The following is a 16881-nucleotide window of genomic DNA, read 5'->3' on the forward strand; positions in this document are numbered from 1 at the left end:
ATCACAAAACCACACTTTCATTTCAGAAGAACCATGTAATTATTCAATGGTATAATTATTTTATTTTACAAGAAAAAGGAGTCATAGTTCACGTAAATATGTTGATGCTCTTGTGAGACATTCTCTTCACCGTACCTACCTAGTGTACACTTTAAGTCATGCATTATAACTAGAGTCTCCTGGAGGGAGAGCAAGATAGTTGTGTATAGATCTATACGGGATTGACAACCCCACACCTAAGTTGTTCGCTACAGTTAGACCGGAAAGTCTAGGGTGACAAATGTCTACCACTTCCGACGCCTGAAGAACGTCGTTCATGCATATCAGTTATATTAAGCATGGTTATAATAACTCACATAGGGATTAACAAAACATTTGATTTACGGGGTAACTTTCACTTTATCAGTTTTACAAAAAGATAAAACTACTTACTATTCTTCAGTACAACATCACTTACATTTCTGGTCTTAGGGTTTTAAGACTACAGTTCATATTTAAGAAAATATTGGATTTTCTGGAAACATACATTGTCATTTTACAAGGAAAAGATACAAAGGAAATACATAGATTTTTAGTCTTGGGTATAAGACTTACATCTCATTTTTAAAGAAAATATTGGACTTTCTGGAAGTATACGAAACTATTTTATGCGAAACAGTTACAAATCCTTTTCATACAAAATGCTTATGAACTCACCAACTTAGTTGTTGACATTTTTCAAACCACTTGTATTCTCATGGAATCAATAACAGGTAACTTCAAGCGACTACCTTTTGGGAAATGGGACGACATCACAATGCGTCACTTACTTTTGTCACGTATTTTTGATGTTATGTAAACAACAATTTTAAACACAATGTAATATCTCTACATTCACTATATTGGTTGTGATGCTTGTTTCATTCATATTCAATTGTTATGATACTGTACAATGACATCATCCGTCCCCGGACGTTTCCGCCGTTCCGGTTCGGGGGTGTGACAGATTGGTATTAGAGCATTGTTTATAGTGAACTAGTATATCAAACCATACAAGATATACAACTATAAATACAATGGGGTTAAAACACTCTGACTACAAATCTACTTTTAAAAATATCATAATAAGTTAAGTATAAATACATACAAGTTAGGGCAGTATCATAACGAGAACATAATAAAAGTAGTATGATGAGTTGAAAACTACGGGTAAGCCTTGGGATATGTAATTAGACCTTGAATAAATATAGCCTGATCAACTATAATTATCCGAGGTGTGACTAACGTATGTTGGGGAATGGTCGTGGTGAACAATGAGTCTAACACTTACAAAAAATCAAGAACTATAGAATCAAACATAAACAATTAAAATACTATAGGAGTATTTTAGGATACATACACTAGAACTTTTCATGCATTTCTCACATTCTTGTACGGACATCATGGCAGGATTCCATGCACCAGGAGACCCTTATTTCCCTAACCAGGGAAATGGAGGATGGGTCGAGTAGGATCCCGAAGAGGATCCCGAGGAGATCATGGAGGAGGAGCCCGAAGAAGAAGAGTTTGAAGAGGAGCTAGAGGAAGAAGAGGATGAAGAGGAAGAACCAGAAGAAGAGTCTGATGCGGAATCGGAGGTTATCAACTCTCCTTATGTAGCTAGGGTTCCCACTAACCGACTTGGCTACCAGGGACCTACGCCCCGTTGGGCGGAAGATCTAGAGAGGTGGATCCGCCACCAGCGCCAACGTTCACCTTTCGGTATGCAACAAGGTTACTATAACCTCAGCCACGGAGGACGGGTTGACAGAGCCCTCCCAGCCATGATTCAGCGAATCACAGACCTTGGTGATTAGACTAGAGCGACGGCGAACCGAGTTATGGAGTTGGGAGCTGCTGCGGAAGTCACTGACGCACGAACTCGAGACCGGGAGAGGGACTACTATCCCATGGACAGACTCATTGAGTTCCTTACCACCGCTCGAGCAGAGGTGAGGGAGTATCAGGTGAGGCACTCAACTCTCGAGGAGAGAGTGATCGCAGCCGAGCGTCGGCTAGCAGAGCTACAAGGCGCCTCGACTTCATCTCCGGGACCGCAGGGGACTACCCGTCGTGAGTAGGATTCATCCTACTCACAATTTGTTATAGACTAGGTTTATGGGTATGTGTTGGTGCTACCCTTTTTCCTGTATGTAGGACCGACCTTACGTCTAAGTGATTATACTATTCGGAGGGTCGTTATGTTGCCAAATTTTTATCTTTTGATGTACTATAGACCTCCTTAAAGGTCAATTTCCCCAAATTTATGTACTAGTACCTTATCTTCAATGAAACGGATATGTATCTCATTTTATTGGATGTTGTTATCTGCTATGTCTTTTCTTTTCATTTTTATTGGGTATAGTAAAATTTCAATTATAAAATACAAACAACTCTCAATAACAACTAGATCCAATACAAACAAGGTGTTCCGTTACAGTAATATCCGAACCATAACTCATATCAAAAACTTATCGTCATTCCACCTTGTGGCAGAAAATGTCACCCCGAAGATATAACATGCGCAAGAACAACACATCAGCAGCACCACCACCGCCACCTTCCCCACAAATGGACTCTGCAATGTTCCAAGCTGCAGTCGCCCAAATCAGCAGTAACATCAACGGAGGCGGAAATGGGAATAACAACTGCAATCAAAGCGAAAACCAAGGGCAACCAAGAGAATGCACTTACAAAGACTTTGCAAACTGCAAGCCCAAGCCCTTCAATGGAAGCGGTGGCGTCATTGCTCTGAATCGGTGCTTCGAGAAGACGGAATCAATATTTGAAATTTGTGCCTGCCCAGAGGAGAGCAAAGTCAAATTTGTAGCCTGCACATAAGAACCTAATACACACAAATTTAGGAAAATATTTGTAATAACCCCAATTTTCAAAAGAATTTTTTTTTCATTTTTGATTAGTCAAAACACATTTCCATCAACCACGAAATCCAAATACAAATGTTTTCAAAACCGATATCATTTACAATTTTATTTCAAAACATCAGAGTGTCCCATAAAATGCCTGAGAGAGTGCATGCCGCGCCATCAAGCATTGCCCTTGCCCTTGGGCTCAAATATAGCTGAAACAAATCCACAATTTGTAAGCCAATGTTTAGTGAGTCCCCCAGAGCATACCCCACACACAGTCCACATAACACATATCATATTAGCTATAAAAGCTACACATATCACATAAGCCATGTATACAACATATATGGAAGCCATGGAAACCCTCCAGGGTCTTACACCTAGTGCCACGGGAACCCCCACGTGGTCTTAACTTTCTGCCATGGGAACCCCCACATGGTCTTCCTGCCTTGGGAACCCCCATAAGGTATTCCTGCCTTGGGAACCCCCACAAGGTCTTCACTACCAAACAAGACATAATGCAAACTATACATGCAGATATACTAGGATGCCATGGAAACCCTCCAACGTCTTATACCACATGCCACAGGAACCCCCCACGTGGTCTTCCATGAAAATATCATACTAACATAACGCATAATCAATCAACAATCCACATAACATAAAATGGACCGACCTTGGTGCCTTAGACCCATTCGTATGGTGAGAAGACTCACCTCTTGGATGTTGAACTGACAAGCTAGAATCAGATATGTCCCACGTGCTGCTCCAACTCAACTGCCTATAATCATTAAGTGATTAACTTGTCATAATCCCATAATTACCCTCAAAGTCCACCCTGGTCAACCCTGGTCAGAGTCAAGGTCAACATTCCATGTTGACCTCAAATCGTCGAGTGCATCTAGCAACTCGTCAAGTTCCTGCAGAGTCCAGAATACCTGAACAAACCCTAGCCAACTCGCCGAGTTGGTTCATCAACTCGACGAGTTCACTTGATATCCAATCGACGGGGAAACCCGATCCGACTCGTCGAGTTGCCAGGGCAACTCGTCGAGTCCCCCTCCCTGTTTGCTTATTATGATAATCCATCGAATGCAGGGACTCCAGGGCTTAGATCTGAAACCCTAAGGTATCTAGAAGGATAAAGTTTCCAACTTTACCTTCCAGAACCACTCCGAATTCTCTAGGTCCCTTAACAAAGGTTGGAAAGCTCCAAAGCTTAGCCATTTGGTCCAAGACTTTAGTGATCTGGAATTCCTCCATTCCAGAAGAGTTTCTAGTCCTCAAAACGTTCCAAAGATGGAGGCTTTATTGACATACATGTCCAATGCATGTCCTCAAATCAAAATGTCCAAAAAGGGGAAAATACACTTAAAACCCTTGCATGGCATCCTTGCATGACCAAAAACTAGATCTAGCCCACCTTGGGACTATATTTCCCTGGAGATTTATAAATTTGAAAACTTTATGAACCCATGCATGCAATCAACAAGAATGATGGGAAATGAAGAGTAAACTCAAGATCTAGCCATTTTCTAAGATAAAAATCAAGTCTTGAAGACTTACAACAGTCCACAAGATGATCAAGCTCAAGAGTGAGGGCTTGGTCTGCTGGATCTCCTCCTTCTTCTCACTATCTCCTTCTTGTTAAGCTCCACAAATCACTCTTAGCTCACAAAATGGAAGAGAATGGGGATTAGGGTTTAGCACAGACGTTTTAGGGTTTGGAGGCTGATGGAAGGTCAACCTCAAGGTCCTTAAGGAGATTATATAGGGTGCAAACCCTAAAAATTAGGGTTTCTCTTTACAGCTCCTACTCGTCGAGTCGGGCCTTCCGACTCGTCGAGTAGGACCTAACTTTTGCGTCCTCTTGATAGCCTCCACTCGACGAGTCGGGGCTCCCAACTCGTCGAGTCAAATTACATTAATACCTGGAACAGGTGTTACAATATTAAGATATGACATCAAATAAAAACCATCACATAAGAAATCAAAACATAAATAAATCATGAAAGTAAGTATAAGGGACATATGCTACCGGTAAACTCACCTTAAAATATTAGCTAAGCACCACTCCATCTTCTAAGCCTTAAATCTCTTCAATCATCACCTATTAAATTCAAAATATGTCACTAAAAGATAAAAATCCCCGTAAAAGGTCACACCACTTCATAAGTCATAAAACTTTTTTGTAACTTATATTCATCATATAATGACTAAAGGAGGTGATCGAAACCAAATTCGACCTAAAACACAAAAGATATGTGAAAGGTGAAGTGTAGGATTTTTTAGCACCACACAAGCCATATGGATTTAGCCTTGGAAGGCACATGGCCCATGTGCACCCTAATTTTCTCATTTCATAAATGTACTTTCGCCTAGATGTTGTTGGTCCTTTTTTACCATCTTGTACTTACTTTTAGGGAAAATATCATGTCTATTATGTATTATGGACTTCACAAGTATCTTCAATTAATTCATTAAGTTTCATTAAAGCATGTTCAAGTGTTTAATTTTACCAAAATCATCATCTGGAGGGGTCATGGACCTTTTTTTGCACAAATATCCATATTTTGCCAAAGTAAGAACATCAATTCCATCTTGGTTTTATTTTAACCAGATATAGTATATATTTCAAGCTTGTAATCCGTTCTAAGTGGTTGTAGGTCTTTATTATAACTATGAATTAATCTATCCCAATTCCGTAGTTTCACAAAATGTCCAAACATCCTAATATTCTACTTAATCACTTTGGATTCATGGAGCTTTCTTTTGTTTAAGATTATGACCATATCCTAATGAATCAAACCAAAATCCATGATCATATGTTCACTCAAAAGTGTATCTTATAGTCCATGATTACAAGACAAGACATGAAATGATCAATTCCATGTCTAAAAACCCTAGATCCTCACATTTAATAAGTTTAAGCATCCAATTTGCATTTAGGCAATAATTCACCATCAGTTCCATAATCCATGATCATAATAATGTCTAGAACATAAACTACAAGTCATATTTGTTTTGGTACAAACGTGTTAATGAAGTTATGGAATAAATTACCCCTAATCCACCATTAAAGGTGAGATTTGAGCAAATGGTACCTCAAAAATTAAGGCTACATGAGAGGATTCTTACCTTCCAATGCTCCAATACAAAGTTATCTCTTGAGAAAGAACTTGCTCTTGCACCTTAAACCTAGTTTCTACTTCAAAGCTAAAAAATTATTTGTAGCTTCCTTCTAAAGCTCTAAAAATGTGATGTTTGTGAAATAAGAGAGAACTCATGATCCATGGATCTTTTAAGTTCTATAGTTCCCAAATTTGACCACCAAATTTCCTAACTTTTCAAACTTACACCATTTTACACTTAACTTGATGATATATTAAAAAAATGACATTCTCCATTATAATTTATGATAACTTGGTCCTCTTCACCTAATTAGTCAACTATCTAGTTAAACCAACTTTTCTCAATTTGTCAAATTTGACCCTTCATTACTAAATGAGTCTAAATATTATTTTAATTCCAACATATCTCAAAGTCAACTATTAATATGATTTTATTTATTATTTTATTATTTATTTAATTAAAACATAATTATTTAGCCCTGAAAATAAGATGTTACAATATCTCATCATCTCATATCCACTATAACAATCATGACAATGATAAACCTGACCCCAAACATCGTTATATTCTCAAAGTTATTGTGTAAGTTATCATGTCTACATAAAATATTCAGAAAGATGCCCTTACACTTATCTACTGTTGTAAAGAACTCTTCTATAGTTTGTGATCCATGTTCTTCTTATAGTTCGTGATCCATGCGATCCATGTATATGATATATAGCTCCAAGTCCCCTTTGTTTATCCAATAAATACCACATTTAATGTAACAAATGCATCGTGGAAATCATCATCTAATGAAGCTATCACCAACACCTACAATTAATGCACAAACGCACTAAAAGTGTTTGAAAATAACGTATCATGTCGGAATAATTTCTTTTCGTAACTTTTTATTTCCAAAATGAACAAATTTATGTAACAAACCAAAGATTTTCTTGCAAGAATGATATACGCTGATGAAACACTTCGTTAATTCTTAAACTCTACTTTCATAAGGCTATCCAGAATGGTTGGGAAGAAGACACGTGAATGCCTAGGTGGACAGCCAAGTCACGCATGAACATCGCCCCGGTGTCCGGTGGCTTGGCTGTGGAGTGACCATGAAGACGGACTAAGACAACCAATGGGAAGGAAGCAGACTTTCAACGGTCAAATATATGAGCTGTTCTTTTTCTTTTAATCCGTTGAAAACCAAAAAAGAAAAAAGAAAATAAATTTAGTTTTCAAATGGCTAGTGGTAACCATTTCTAAGAGCTAGTGGTTTGGTAGTGAGCTTGTAGTGGCACTGAGTTGTAAACACTTTTTGATTGGGTTAAGTGTTACCACTCCCCATTAAATATTTTACCTAAGAAATTTGAGGTAATTAATGCATAAAGTTAATGTGCGATCACTAGAATCATACATTCTTAATGTCTATCGGTTGGAAACATGGAAGAGTGTAGTGTAACATGTCAAATCACCAACCATGTAAGATGAGGTTATCGACTCAAGTCGTGGTAACCGGTTAAAACCCAAATATGGAAAAATATTTTTAAATATAAAGTATAAAAATGTTTTTAGAATAAAACCAATAAATAAATGGGTTTTATGCCAATTTCTTTATTAAATCATAATAGAGATAAAGATGTTTATAAAACTTTATGTTTACATTTTATCTTGTATGTTTTTTTCTAATAATTTCTTTTACAAATTCTTTTCTTTTAAACAAAAAAATACTAACACATACTTTTGCTATCTATTTTTTAAATAAGATTTATTCCATATAATTTTCTTTTTGTCATCTTTCTATTATTTTGTCTTAGTTATAAAATCTTATCAACTAGAAGTTGCCAATCCCCGCGTTGTAGGAGACGCAGACGGGTTCATCCGTATTGTATTTTAGATAACATAGGATATTCAAAACGTAACATACGATGTTCAAAAGGCGTGGTACAAAAAAAATTACAAAATGAAATTTTCTGTAAATTATAGGGATGTTTTTGTAATTTTTTTAAACATATGGATCGTTTATATAAAAAAATATACAAGGATCTTACAGGGACATTTTTGTAATTTATTTTGTACACATGGTTCAAACTGGCCAACATACAAAAACATTAGACATATGGATTGTTTTTGTAAAAAAAAATTTCAGGTGACTTTTCTATAAATTAAAAAACTGTAGAGACTAAATCTGCCAAACTCTGAAACTTTTGTGGCAAAACTCCAAAAATAGAAGACATTATTGTTCATAGACGCTTTACTTTTTATTCTATAGAGTAATGTTTTTGTTATTTAACTCGTTTATTTAGTTAGGACATACTACATTGGCTCGGAAAAAGGCCTATGAATTAGAGGTATCATGGGGAACACCAACTCAAGTGTCATGATATTAAAACTTTTGAATCAGTGTCTGGATTAAGGCTATTCGGTATCCTTACAAGTAAAAAGATAATCACTTTATCATCAAACCATTCCATCACAATTTCATAAAATTATAAAAATAGTGTTCACTAAGGCTTGGTGGAGTGGTCTCGGCACTCCTCGGCAAAAGCTGAATTGGACTCGGGGGCCACCAACTCGGCATGCCGAGTTCGGTGGCCAAACTCGGTGAAGTTTTGTCGAGCTCTCTCTTCTTTGCCTTCTTCTTCTCTTCTTTGCCTTCTTCCCTCTTTCTTCTCCCTACCTCGACAACCTTCTTCTTCTTTATTTCTTCCATTCCCTTTACTTGGCATTACAATGAAGAAAATGATGTTTGGCTGAGGTGGAGCTCGGTGCACTCGACTCCACTCCCCTAACCTAGTAAAGTACCAAGAGGAGAGAGAGAGAAAAAAAAATGGTGAAAAAAAAGAATGAAAGAGACACCCTTTCCATGACCACCATCACACCACTCCACATCTACTAGGACACTAGGATCCGGGGTGATTTTCACCGGTAAAAAACTTCTTCCACATCAGATTCTTTGCATGTAACACTTCCCATACAATTTAGCCTAAGAACTGACCATCCTTAAACATTTCTTTCTTTTCGATTGTAAAAATGTTCTTGTGTAAAATCTCAACAATATTTACTTATTATTTTATTTATTTTTATGTTTTCTGATTTATTTTAATAATAAATGCTATGTTTTTCATTGCTGTTTTCATTTTCTTCACATATTGTCCATTTTTATCAATTATTGTTTTAGCTTTAGTCACAATATAAAAGCTAAAAAGCCTAAAAACCAAGTAAGAAAATGAAAAACTAAACTAAATAAAAAGACACAACCAAGACAAAAATACCCAAAAATACCAATACTTATAATTCGCGTGGATAATTTTGCAATTAGAGCAATTAATTTCATAGCCACTAAGATTCACAAATTGTGCACCACAGTTATGAATATATAATGAAATTAATGCAAGTTTGGATCAATCAAAATTTCTTCTTTACATTCAATCCACAAAAAATATCAATTGTTTTCTTTTCTCATTTACTAATTTACATCAAGATTCAAAAGTTCATAAAAACCTTCAAATCACGCATATTTTCTTGATTTGTTGTGCAACTTCCGTCATAGAACCTCGCCTACGTAGTACCTTAGAAGCACAACGAATGCCAAGATGCAATAATTTCATAATCTTCTCCTCATTGCTTGAATCATTTCCCAAATTCAAATCGATAACATCACTCTTCCACTTTCCTTCGTCCACGGATTGGACCCATGTGGGAAGATCAATCCCTTCCTCATTCAACAAAATGGTAGGATCCTTACCCGTTAGCAATTCAAGAATCAGTATCCCAAAACTATAAACATCTGCATCTTTGGATGCTATACGCGTGTCAATCAACTCAGGTGCACGATATCCAAATAAACCCGTGGTCGGAGGTGACACAAGTTGGATCAACCCTGATTCAGATACCAAAGCTTGAAACTCTTCGGTAAGTAGAATGTTGTTTGATTTGATGTTGCCATGTTGAAGATTGTGAGAATGGAGGTGTTCAAGACCACTAGCAACTTGAAAAGCAATCCTACTTCTAACCTCAAATGTCAATAGAGATCTTGCCTCTTCATTTCCTGAAATTATAAAAAATCTTTAATCATTCACTATTTCAAAAATTGTAAAATACCCCTATTCATCCATAAAATATAGGTGCAAAGTACAATGTGAACTAAATTGGTAACAAGAAAGTGAATACTTACCATTTAAATATGAAGACAAGCTTCCCATGGGCTTCGGGTCAAAAACAAGAAGTTTTTCTTCTTTCCCAAAATAGTAACCTCTAACAGGCAAAAGATTCTCATGGTACAACTCTCCAATGCACACAATTCTCTTGGTGAACTCCCTTTTAGAAACACACACATTCTTGAGCCTCTTCACAATCACTTCACCACTATGGTCTAAGTATGCTTTATAAGTTGTACCTATAGTTCCTTTCCCCAACACCTCTGCCGAAGCTCTCAATAGATCATCCAGAAAGAAACCACCATGTCCAAAGAACACTAATTCATCCTTATTTTCTACACGACTTGAATACCCTTCATCTGACCCGGTGTTTTCACCGACCATGATATGATCAGGACTCCGGGCGGCGTATTCCGGTGGCTTCACCGGTGATGGTGGTACTGTTGACGCTGCATCTTGAACAGCTCGCGTTGAACTTCTTGATCTGATAAAGTTTCTACACAGATAGAAAATCACTGCGATGATCAAAATTGACCCCAGAATTGATCCGATTACGATTCCGGCGATTGCTCCGCCGGAAACTTTGTTGCTTTTGCCTTCATTTGAGCAAGAACCTAGAGGACTGCCGCATAAATCGTTGCCTGTGAATGATTCGATCGGAAAATTGGCTAGGCGGGTGGGGATACTACCGTTGAGTCTATTCATAGAGACGTTGAATTGTGTTAAGGAAGTGTTGATGTCCGGAATTTGTCCTGTGAATTGGTTGTTTTGTAGAAAAAGAAGTGTCAATCTTGTTAAATTGCTGAAATTGGGCGATATTTCTCCAGAAAAATTGTTGCCCGAGATGTCTAATCGGGTTAGATTAGAGAGCCTAAAAAGGGTCACCGGAATTTCGCCGGAAAATCGGTTGTTTTGCAGGTTAAGCATATCGAGCTCAGAGCAAAACTCCAGGTCTTGCGGGATTTCTCCGGAGAGGAGGTTTCCACGGAGGCTGAGTGCCTGAAGTTGGGTTAAGCTCCCAATGGAGTTGAGTGGGATCTGTCCAGAGAGCCGGGAACCTGGGAGGCGAAGGGCGGTGACACGGTTGCTGGAGTTGTCGCATGTGACTCCTTGCCATAAACACGGGGACGGGTTGGAAATGTTCCACCGGAGTGTGTTGCCGCGTACGGCGGAGCGGAATCTGGTGAGTGCCAATCTGTCGGCGATGATGTCGGAGAAGGAAATATCCGATTGAAAACAAAGAAAACAGAAGAAGATTGCTGCAAGAAGATTAAAAAATTCCATCATTGAAGAAGGAAGACCTTTTTTTCTGTTTTTTTGTGAGAATCTATGGAGGTTATTTCTAGTTGAAGTTGGTTCTCCGTAGAGAAAACGCTGCATGAAGAAGAAGAAGAAGAGATTTATGCGTTGACTATTGACTGCAGCGTTGATTGGTTCTCGTTTGAAAACGAGACTTTCTAAACGCCTCCTTTTGGTATAAGTGCATAGGAAATATTCAAATGGTATCTTAAGCACTTTCCGTAATTAAGTACTAATTCAAAGAATTAGAGTCATAAGTCATAACTCATTCGTCGGCTAAACCAAATCAGGAAAAGACATATGATAATATATTTTTTTTATATCTATATGCAATAGAATAATCTATATGTAAATAGAATAATCGCCAATCTTTTAGATGGGTATTGCTAATTTTTATTTTTAAGCGAAATACTCTTTTGACCAAAGTGTAATTAACGCAATGCTTGCAAAATATAAAAATAGCTTTTACACAAAATATGAAAATAGCATTTATTGCCTTCGATTACCACCAAAGAAGAAGGAAGATATATTGATTTTTTGTTGTTGTTTACGTAAGGAACGTCGAAGATTAAAAAAAAACGATGCAGCCCTTTTACCGGTTGGATATTACTTTGAACAAAAATCAAAAGTTTCTTTGACCGGTCCGGTCCGGTTTTTCCCTTGGACCACGGGTTCGGTCCAGTTTTACCCGAAACCCGAAATTTGCAAAAACATGAAACCGGAAACCGGTCCGCTTATAGATTAATCCGGTCCGGTCTGGGGCCGGTTCCGGTTTTCTTCCGGTCCGGTCTGATTTTCCGATTCATATGCTCATCCCTAGGAAAGGGGGTAAGGTGGGTTCGGCCTTTAATAAAAAAACAAGATAATAAAATTAATATGGAGGGTAAAAATATCATTTTACATATACTTAATTATTCATTATTAACAATGTTATTTAAACGATCCGCGCAAAAATAAGAAACCACATGAGTAAGCACGTAGGAGTGTTGATAGTTGTACTAAATCAATCTCTTTTGCCAAACCATGAAGATCAATTGTGTAATTTTGTTTCAAATAAAGAAATATTTTGAGATAGATTTTAAAATGTCTTTAATTTTTACAAAATTACAATATCTTGATTATTATAGAGTCTTGATTTTAACTTCTTTTATAGTCGAAGGTTGTTAGGGGGAGTTACCTGGTTTTGGAATAAAAGTAAGTTAATTCCGTTGATATTTTAAAACATTATTAATAGTTTCTTATAACTCTTACTGAAGTGGATTATTTTCATCGGTATCTGAAACTTTTTTAGCAAAATGACAACCGGTCAAGTAAGTATTTCGCAAAAATTAAGCATGTCATATTTTAACTATAATAGTTATTATTTGATGTTAACGACATTTTTTATCACCGGGAAGATGAGCATGGATCTCTGGCTCTTTGGTGCCATTAGTGGGCCTGATTAGATACTTGTAACACTCACCGATATTTTTGTCATCAAGAAGGTAAGCACGAATCCCAAGCTCTTTGGTGCCAAATCCCGATTCGATACATGTACTCATCAACATGATCATTAGGAACGCCCCAGGAATTGTGTCCAGGGAGCGACATTTGATGATCAAGTTAGACCGATATGAAGTGTTCATGGGGTCGGTTTCTCCGAGCATAAGGAAACCAACTATGTGTATGTGTCGCATATATTAGAACTTACTTGGTATCCCTTATCTTGTGTGTTAAGAGATATATCTATGGGAGGAAAGTACCTTTCTACCTTAGGAAGAAGCATAAGCTTGTCACTTCACATTGGAAATAAGCTTAAGTATGACATATGCATTAGGAAGAAGGATAAGTCTGACATTATACATATGGAAGGTTCCTAAAGGAAAGGTGGACTACATGAGTGGGCTGGCGGAATGCAGAAGAGTGGGATTAAAGGAGTAAGGTTGTTGGACTATAAGAGTGAGTCTACAATAGGGGTGAACGAAAAAACCCAAAAATACCAAACCGAACTGGTACCGATTATACTGATTTAGGTCGGTATACCAACAAAACAAGGAAAATGGTATTCGGTACTATCGATACGCGGTGTTGTGCGTACGGGTTTTTATTGATACCGAACTGACTTAGTTATTTTTACTATGTTTAAACAACCATAACTCCCTCATACAAGCTCCGAATTAGCTGAATTGTTTTTCGTGCTTATTCTTCTCTATTTTTGCTTCAATTTAGGCTCATGAATTAACTTATTTGCATAATTATTAGTTGAGTTATAGTGCCCTAAATAAGGGCTTTTATTGTTGTTTTCAACATTTTATGTTTGTGCAGTTGCGATATATATGCATCATAGAAAAGGCTTAAAACAATAATGATTTGCGGATATCTATACACAATTACACATTACATTAAAAATGTGTTTGCCATTTTATATTTGGAAAACTCCAGTAAAATTTCAATATTTTAGTTTGGTTTTTAAAAAATTCTCAAACTAAATTTTATTTACAAAAAAGCTTATAATACCGTCTAAAACTTCAGAAAAACCCTTTTTGGATGGTTACACAGATTTAGCAGGTATCCAGTCTTTTTTTGTTAATTTGGTCAAAATATTAAGATTTTTTTGAAAATTAACCTATTTTAAACGAATAATCAAAGTATTGAGACTTTTTTTTCAACATTTGACTTGAATTAATGTAGATTATTATCAACAAATCATTTATAAATATAAAACATATTCTTTATTATAAACAAAGAAAATACAGTTGTTGCTAATTTCTAGGAATTGAAACGTGGACTAAGTAGTCCATACTGCTTGCTGACCACTTCAAACTCTCTACGTTCCTTGATGCCTCGTTGTGAGTATCATGGAGAGATGCACTCTTGTAACATTCGGATTCTTATAGGTACTTTAATTTATTATATTTTTTGAATATTGGGTAGTGTCACATCGCAGTGAAGGAATCCTGCGATGTGGCAATGGTCGTTGTATCACGGGTTTTAAATGGCCGCTACAGCGTGGCAGCCTACGACCATGACGTGACAGCTGTTTAATGAGAAACCCTAATTTTCGGGGTTTGCGCCGTATTTAAGGGAATGTGAGGGCTAGGGTTGCTCACCCTCAGCCTCCATCACACTCTCTCAGCCTCCAAGAAAAACCTAATCTCCATTTTTGCTCTTTAAGACTTTTGTGTTGATTTTTGGGGATTTAAGAAGAATGAGGTGACTTCTAGGCCTGGATTCAGCAAGCAACTCTTCTGACCATCTTCTTGTGCATCTTCTGGACTCTTGTAAGTCCTCAAATTCCAAGCTTTTTTCGTTTAAAGTGCATAGATCTAGGTTTCTATGCCTTAATCTTCATGTCCTTGATTATTGGGTGGTGAGATCTCACAAATTTGCAACTTTATGAATCTCCAGGTTATTTTGGACCTTAGATGTTTTGGATCTCGAATAACATTGAGCTTTAGCATTATGCATGGAAGATTTGGCCAAAAACCCTCATTTTGACCTAATAGAGTCCAAGACATGCATTGGGCATGCATGTATTGAAAGTAAGGATTTTTATGTTGTTATTTGATGCTAGAAATGTTCTGGAAATGGGGATCTAGTTGTCTTCAAGAGAAAGTACTTAATGGGATAAGCCAAGGTTTGTGCTTGCCTTTTTTTAGGTCTAGAAATGGGGATCTCTATCCCTTAGAGAGTATAACGGGGTAAAGTTAGAAACTTTATCTACTTGGAGCTTAGAATGGACCAGATCTGGGCTTTAGAGCTCTTAAGAACAAGGAAATCGACTTAATCCATTAAGCTCTTTGGGAGCCTAGTGTCCACGGTGTGGCCAAGGTCCCCACGACGTGGAGGTTGGGCTAAGACTCGACTGTATTGTCATTTAGTAGCTACAACGTGATGACTTGTTGTAGTTGACTTTGAATTTGACCGTTGACTTTGACCAAGTTTGATATAAGGACATTTTGGGTATTTTGAGTGGTATTTGAGAATGGTCAATATTTGATAAATAGGTAATGGGTAGAGCTGAGATTCAAAGCAAATACCTATTCAACTTTTATTTCAGACTGAGAGGTGAGTATTCCTCACTGTTCTTGTGGGTCGAAGGCACCAACGCCGGCCCATTAGTTATGTATCCTGGTATATGGAATGTTGCTATACGATAGTGATCTGTAGATCTATTTGTTAGTTTGTTGACTGGTTATATGTGTTATTTGTTATGTATATGTCGACATAGTAGATGGGGTTGAGACTACTGCTTTGTGCTACAGTTAATATACTGGGCAATCCAACCGAAAGGTTATGGGCCAGGGGTAATCCAACCAGGAGGTTGTGGACCCGTTATGTATTGGGCATTCCAACTTAAAACTTTGTGGGTCGGGACATTCCAACCGAGAGGTTGTGGGCTGGGGTAATCTAACCGAGAGGTTGTGGACCCGATACATGTTGCTTATATGTTGTGTGTTGATACTTTGGGGGAACTCACTAAGATTTGACTTACAATTTCACTTTATTGTTTCAGGTACTTCAGATGACCGTGGCAAAGCGAAGGCATGATCATGCACATCCTTTGGTTTCATGTTATTTGGATTTTGGGATACTCTGATTGTGGAAATACACTTTGGAAACAATGATTTTGTAAACAATTACGGTTTTGGGTTATTTTTGAAAAGTTAAAATTTGTTGTGAATTTTGGAATGTTACAAGTTGGTATCAGAGCCTTGGTTTGAGAGAATTGGAGGAGCATTCATGTGAATCCAGACTCAAATTAAGGAACTGCAAAAGTTTTAAAATGGTTTTCAAAAATTGTTTCAAAAGTGACCAATCAAGGATGTGATGTGTACGATCAGCTGAAGCCAAAAAGTATACCCCAAATTACCACACTGTTATTTCATATGATGTTTATGATAGAACAACATGATAGCGATAGGCTAGGGATCTTCAGGAATTGCATGATAAAACTTCCAGATATATGATGCCTGATAGCCTAGGGGTACTTCTTGTATCTAATTGACATCATTACTGTAGTTGCTTAGTGTATGCATCACAATTGTACATAACTAAGATTTTATAGCATGAGAATGTTTGGTTTGGCCTTATTTCCTGTTCCATGTCTGGTATTGGGATTAGGGTGTTGGGTACAAAGTTATCCATGTATGACTTTGTAAATGGTTTGACTTTTGTAGACCCACTTGCATGTGGTAAAGTAGCCTTGTGACATGAGAGATATATAGATAAATAGATAGATAGAGATAAATAGATAGATAGATAGATAGAGAGAGAGAAAGAGATGTAAACACCTCTATATAAGGTGGGTTCATACCACTTGTAGAGGTGTGCTTGAGATATGCAACATTGAGAGTGTTAGTGTGTGTTAATTATGTAGATTTAGATCTAGATCCTTTTTTGTAACACCTTTCATAATCGAATGCATCTCTTAAACA

The 16881-nt window shown here is 37.2% G+C and overlaps 1 protein-coding gene across 1 annotated transcript; it reads right to left on the reverse strand.

The window, feature by feature from the left end:
• Positions 1-9388: 9388 nt before the first annotated feature.
• Positions 9389-11633, reverse strand: LOC145133642 (putative inactive receptor kinase At1g48480). The gene is made up of 2 exons (XM_079068575.1): positions 10183-11633; positions 9389-10056 (listed from the first exon to the last, which is right to left on the reverse strand). Exons 1-2 carry the CDS (start codon positions 11543-11545, stop codon positions 9512-9514), a joined length of 1908 nt encoding a protein of 635 aa, XP_078924701.1. The 5' UTR covers positions 11546-11633; the 3' UTR covers positions 9389-9511.
• Positions 11634-16881: the final 5248 nt, after the last annotated feature.

This window comes from Lactuca virosa, chromosome 8, assembly GCF_052849685.1.
Source record: "Lactuca virosa cultivar CGN04683 chromosome 8, Lactuca_virosa_CGN04683_v6, whole genome shotgun sequence".
NCBI lineage: Eukaryota > Viridiplantae > Streptophyta > Magnoliopsida > Asterales > Asteraceae > Lactuca > Lactuca virosa.

Bases quoted from the DNA above. Each gene is read 5' to 3' on its own strand.
- LOC145133642 (XM_079068575.1), bottom strand. From the start codon at position 11,545: ATGCAGCGTTTTCTCTACGGAGAACCAACTTCAACTAGAAATAACCTC. The intron at 10,057-10,182 runs GTAAGTATTCAC...TTATAATTTCAG, and splicing joins CTTGTCTTCATATTTAAATG to GAAATGAAGAGGCAAGATCT.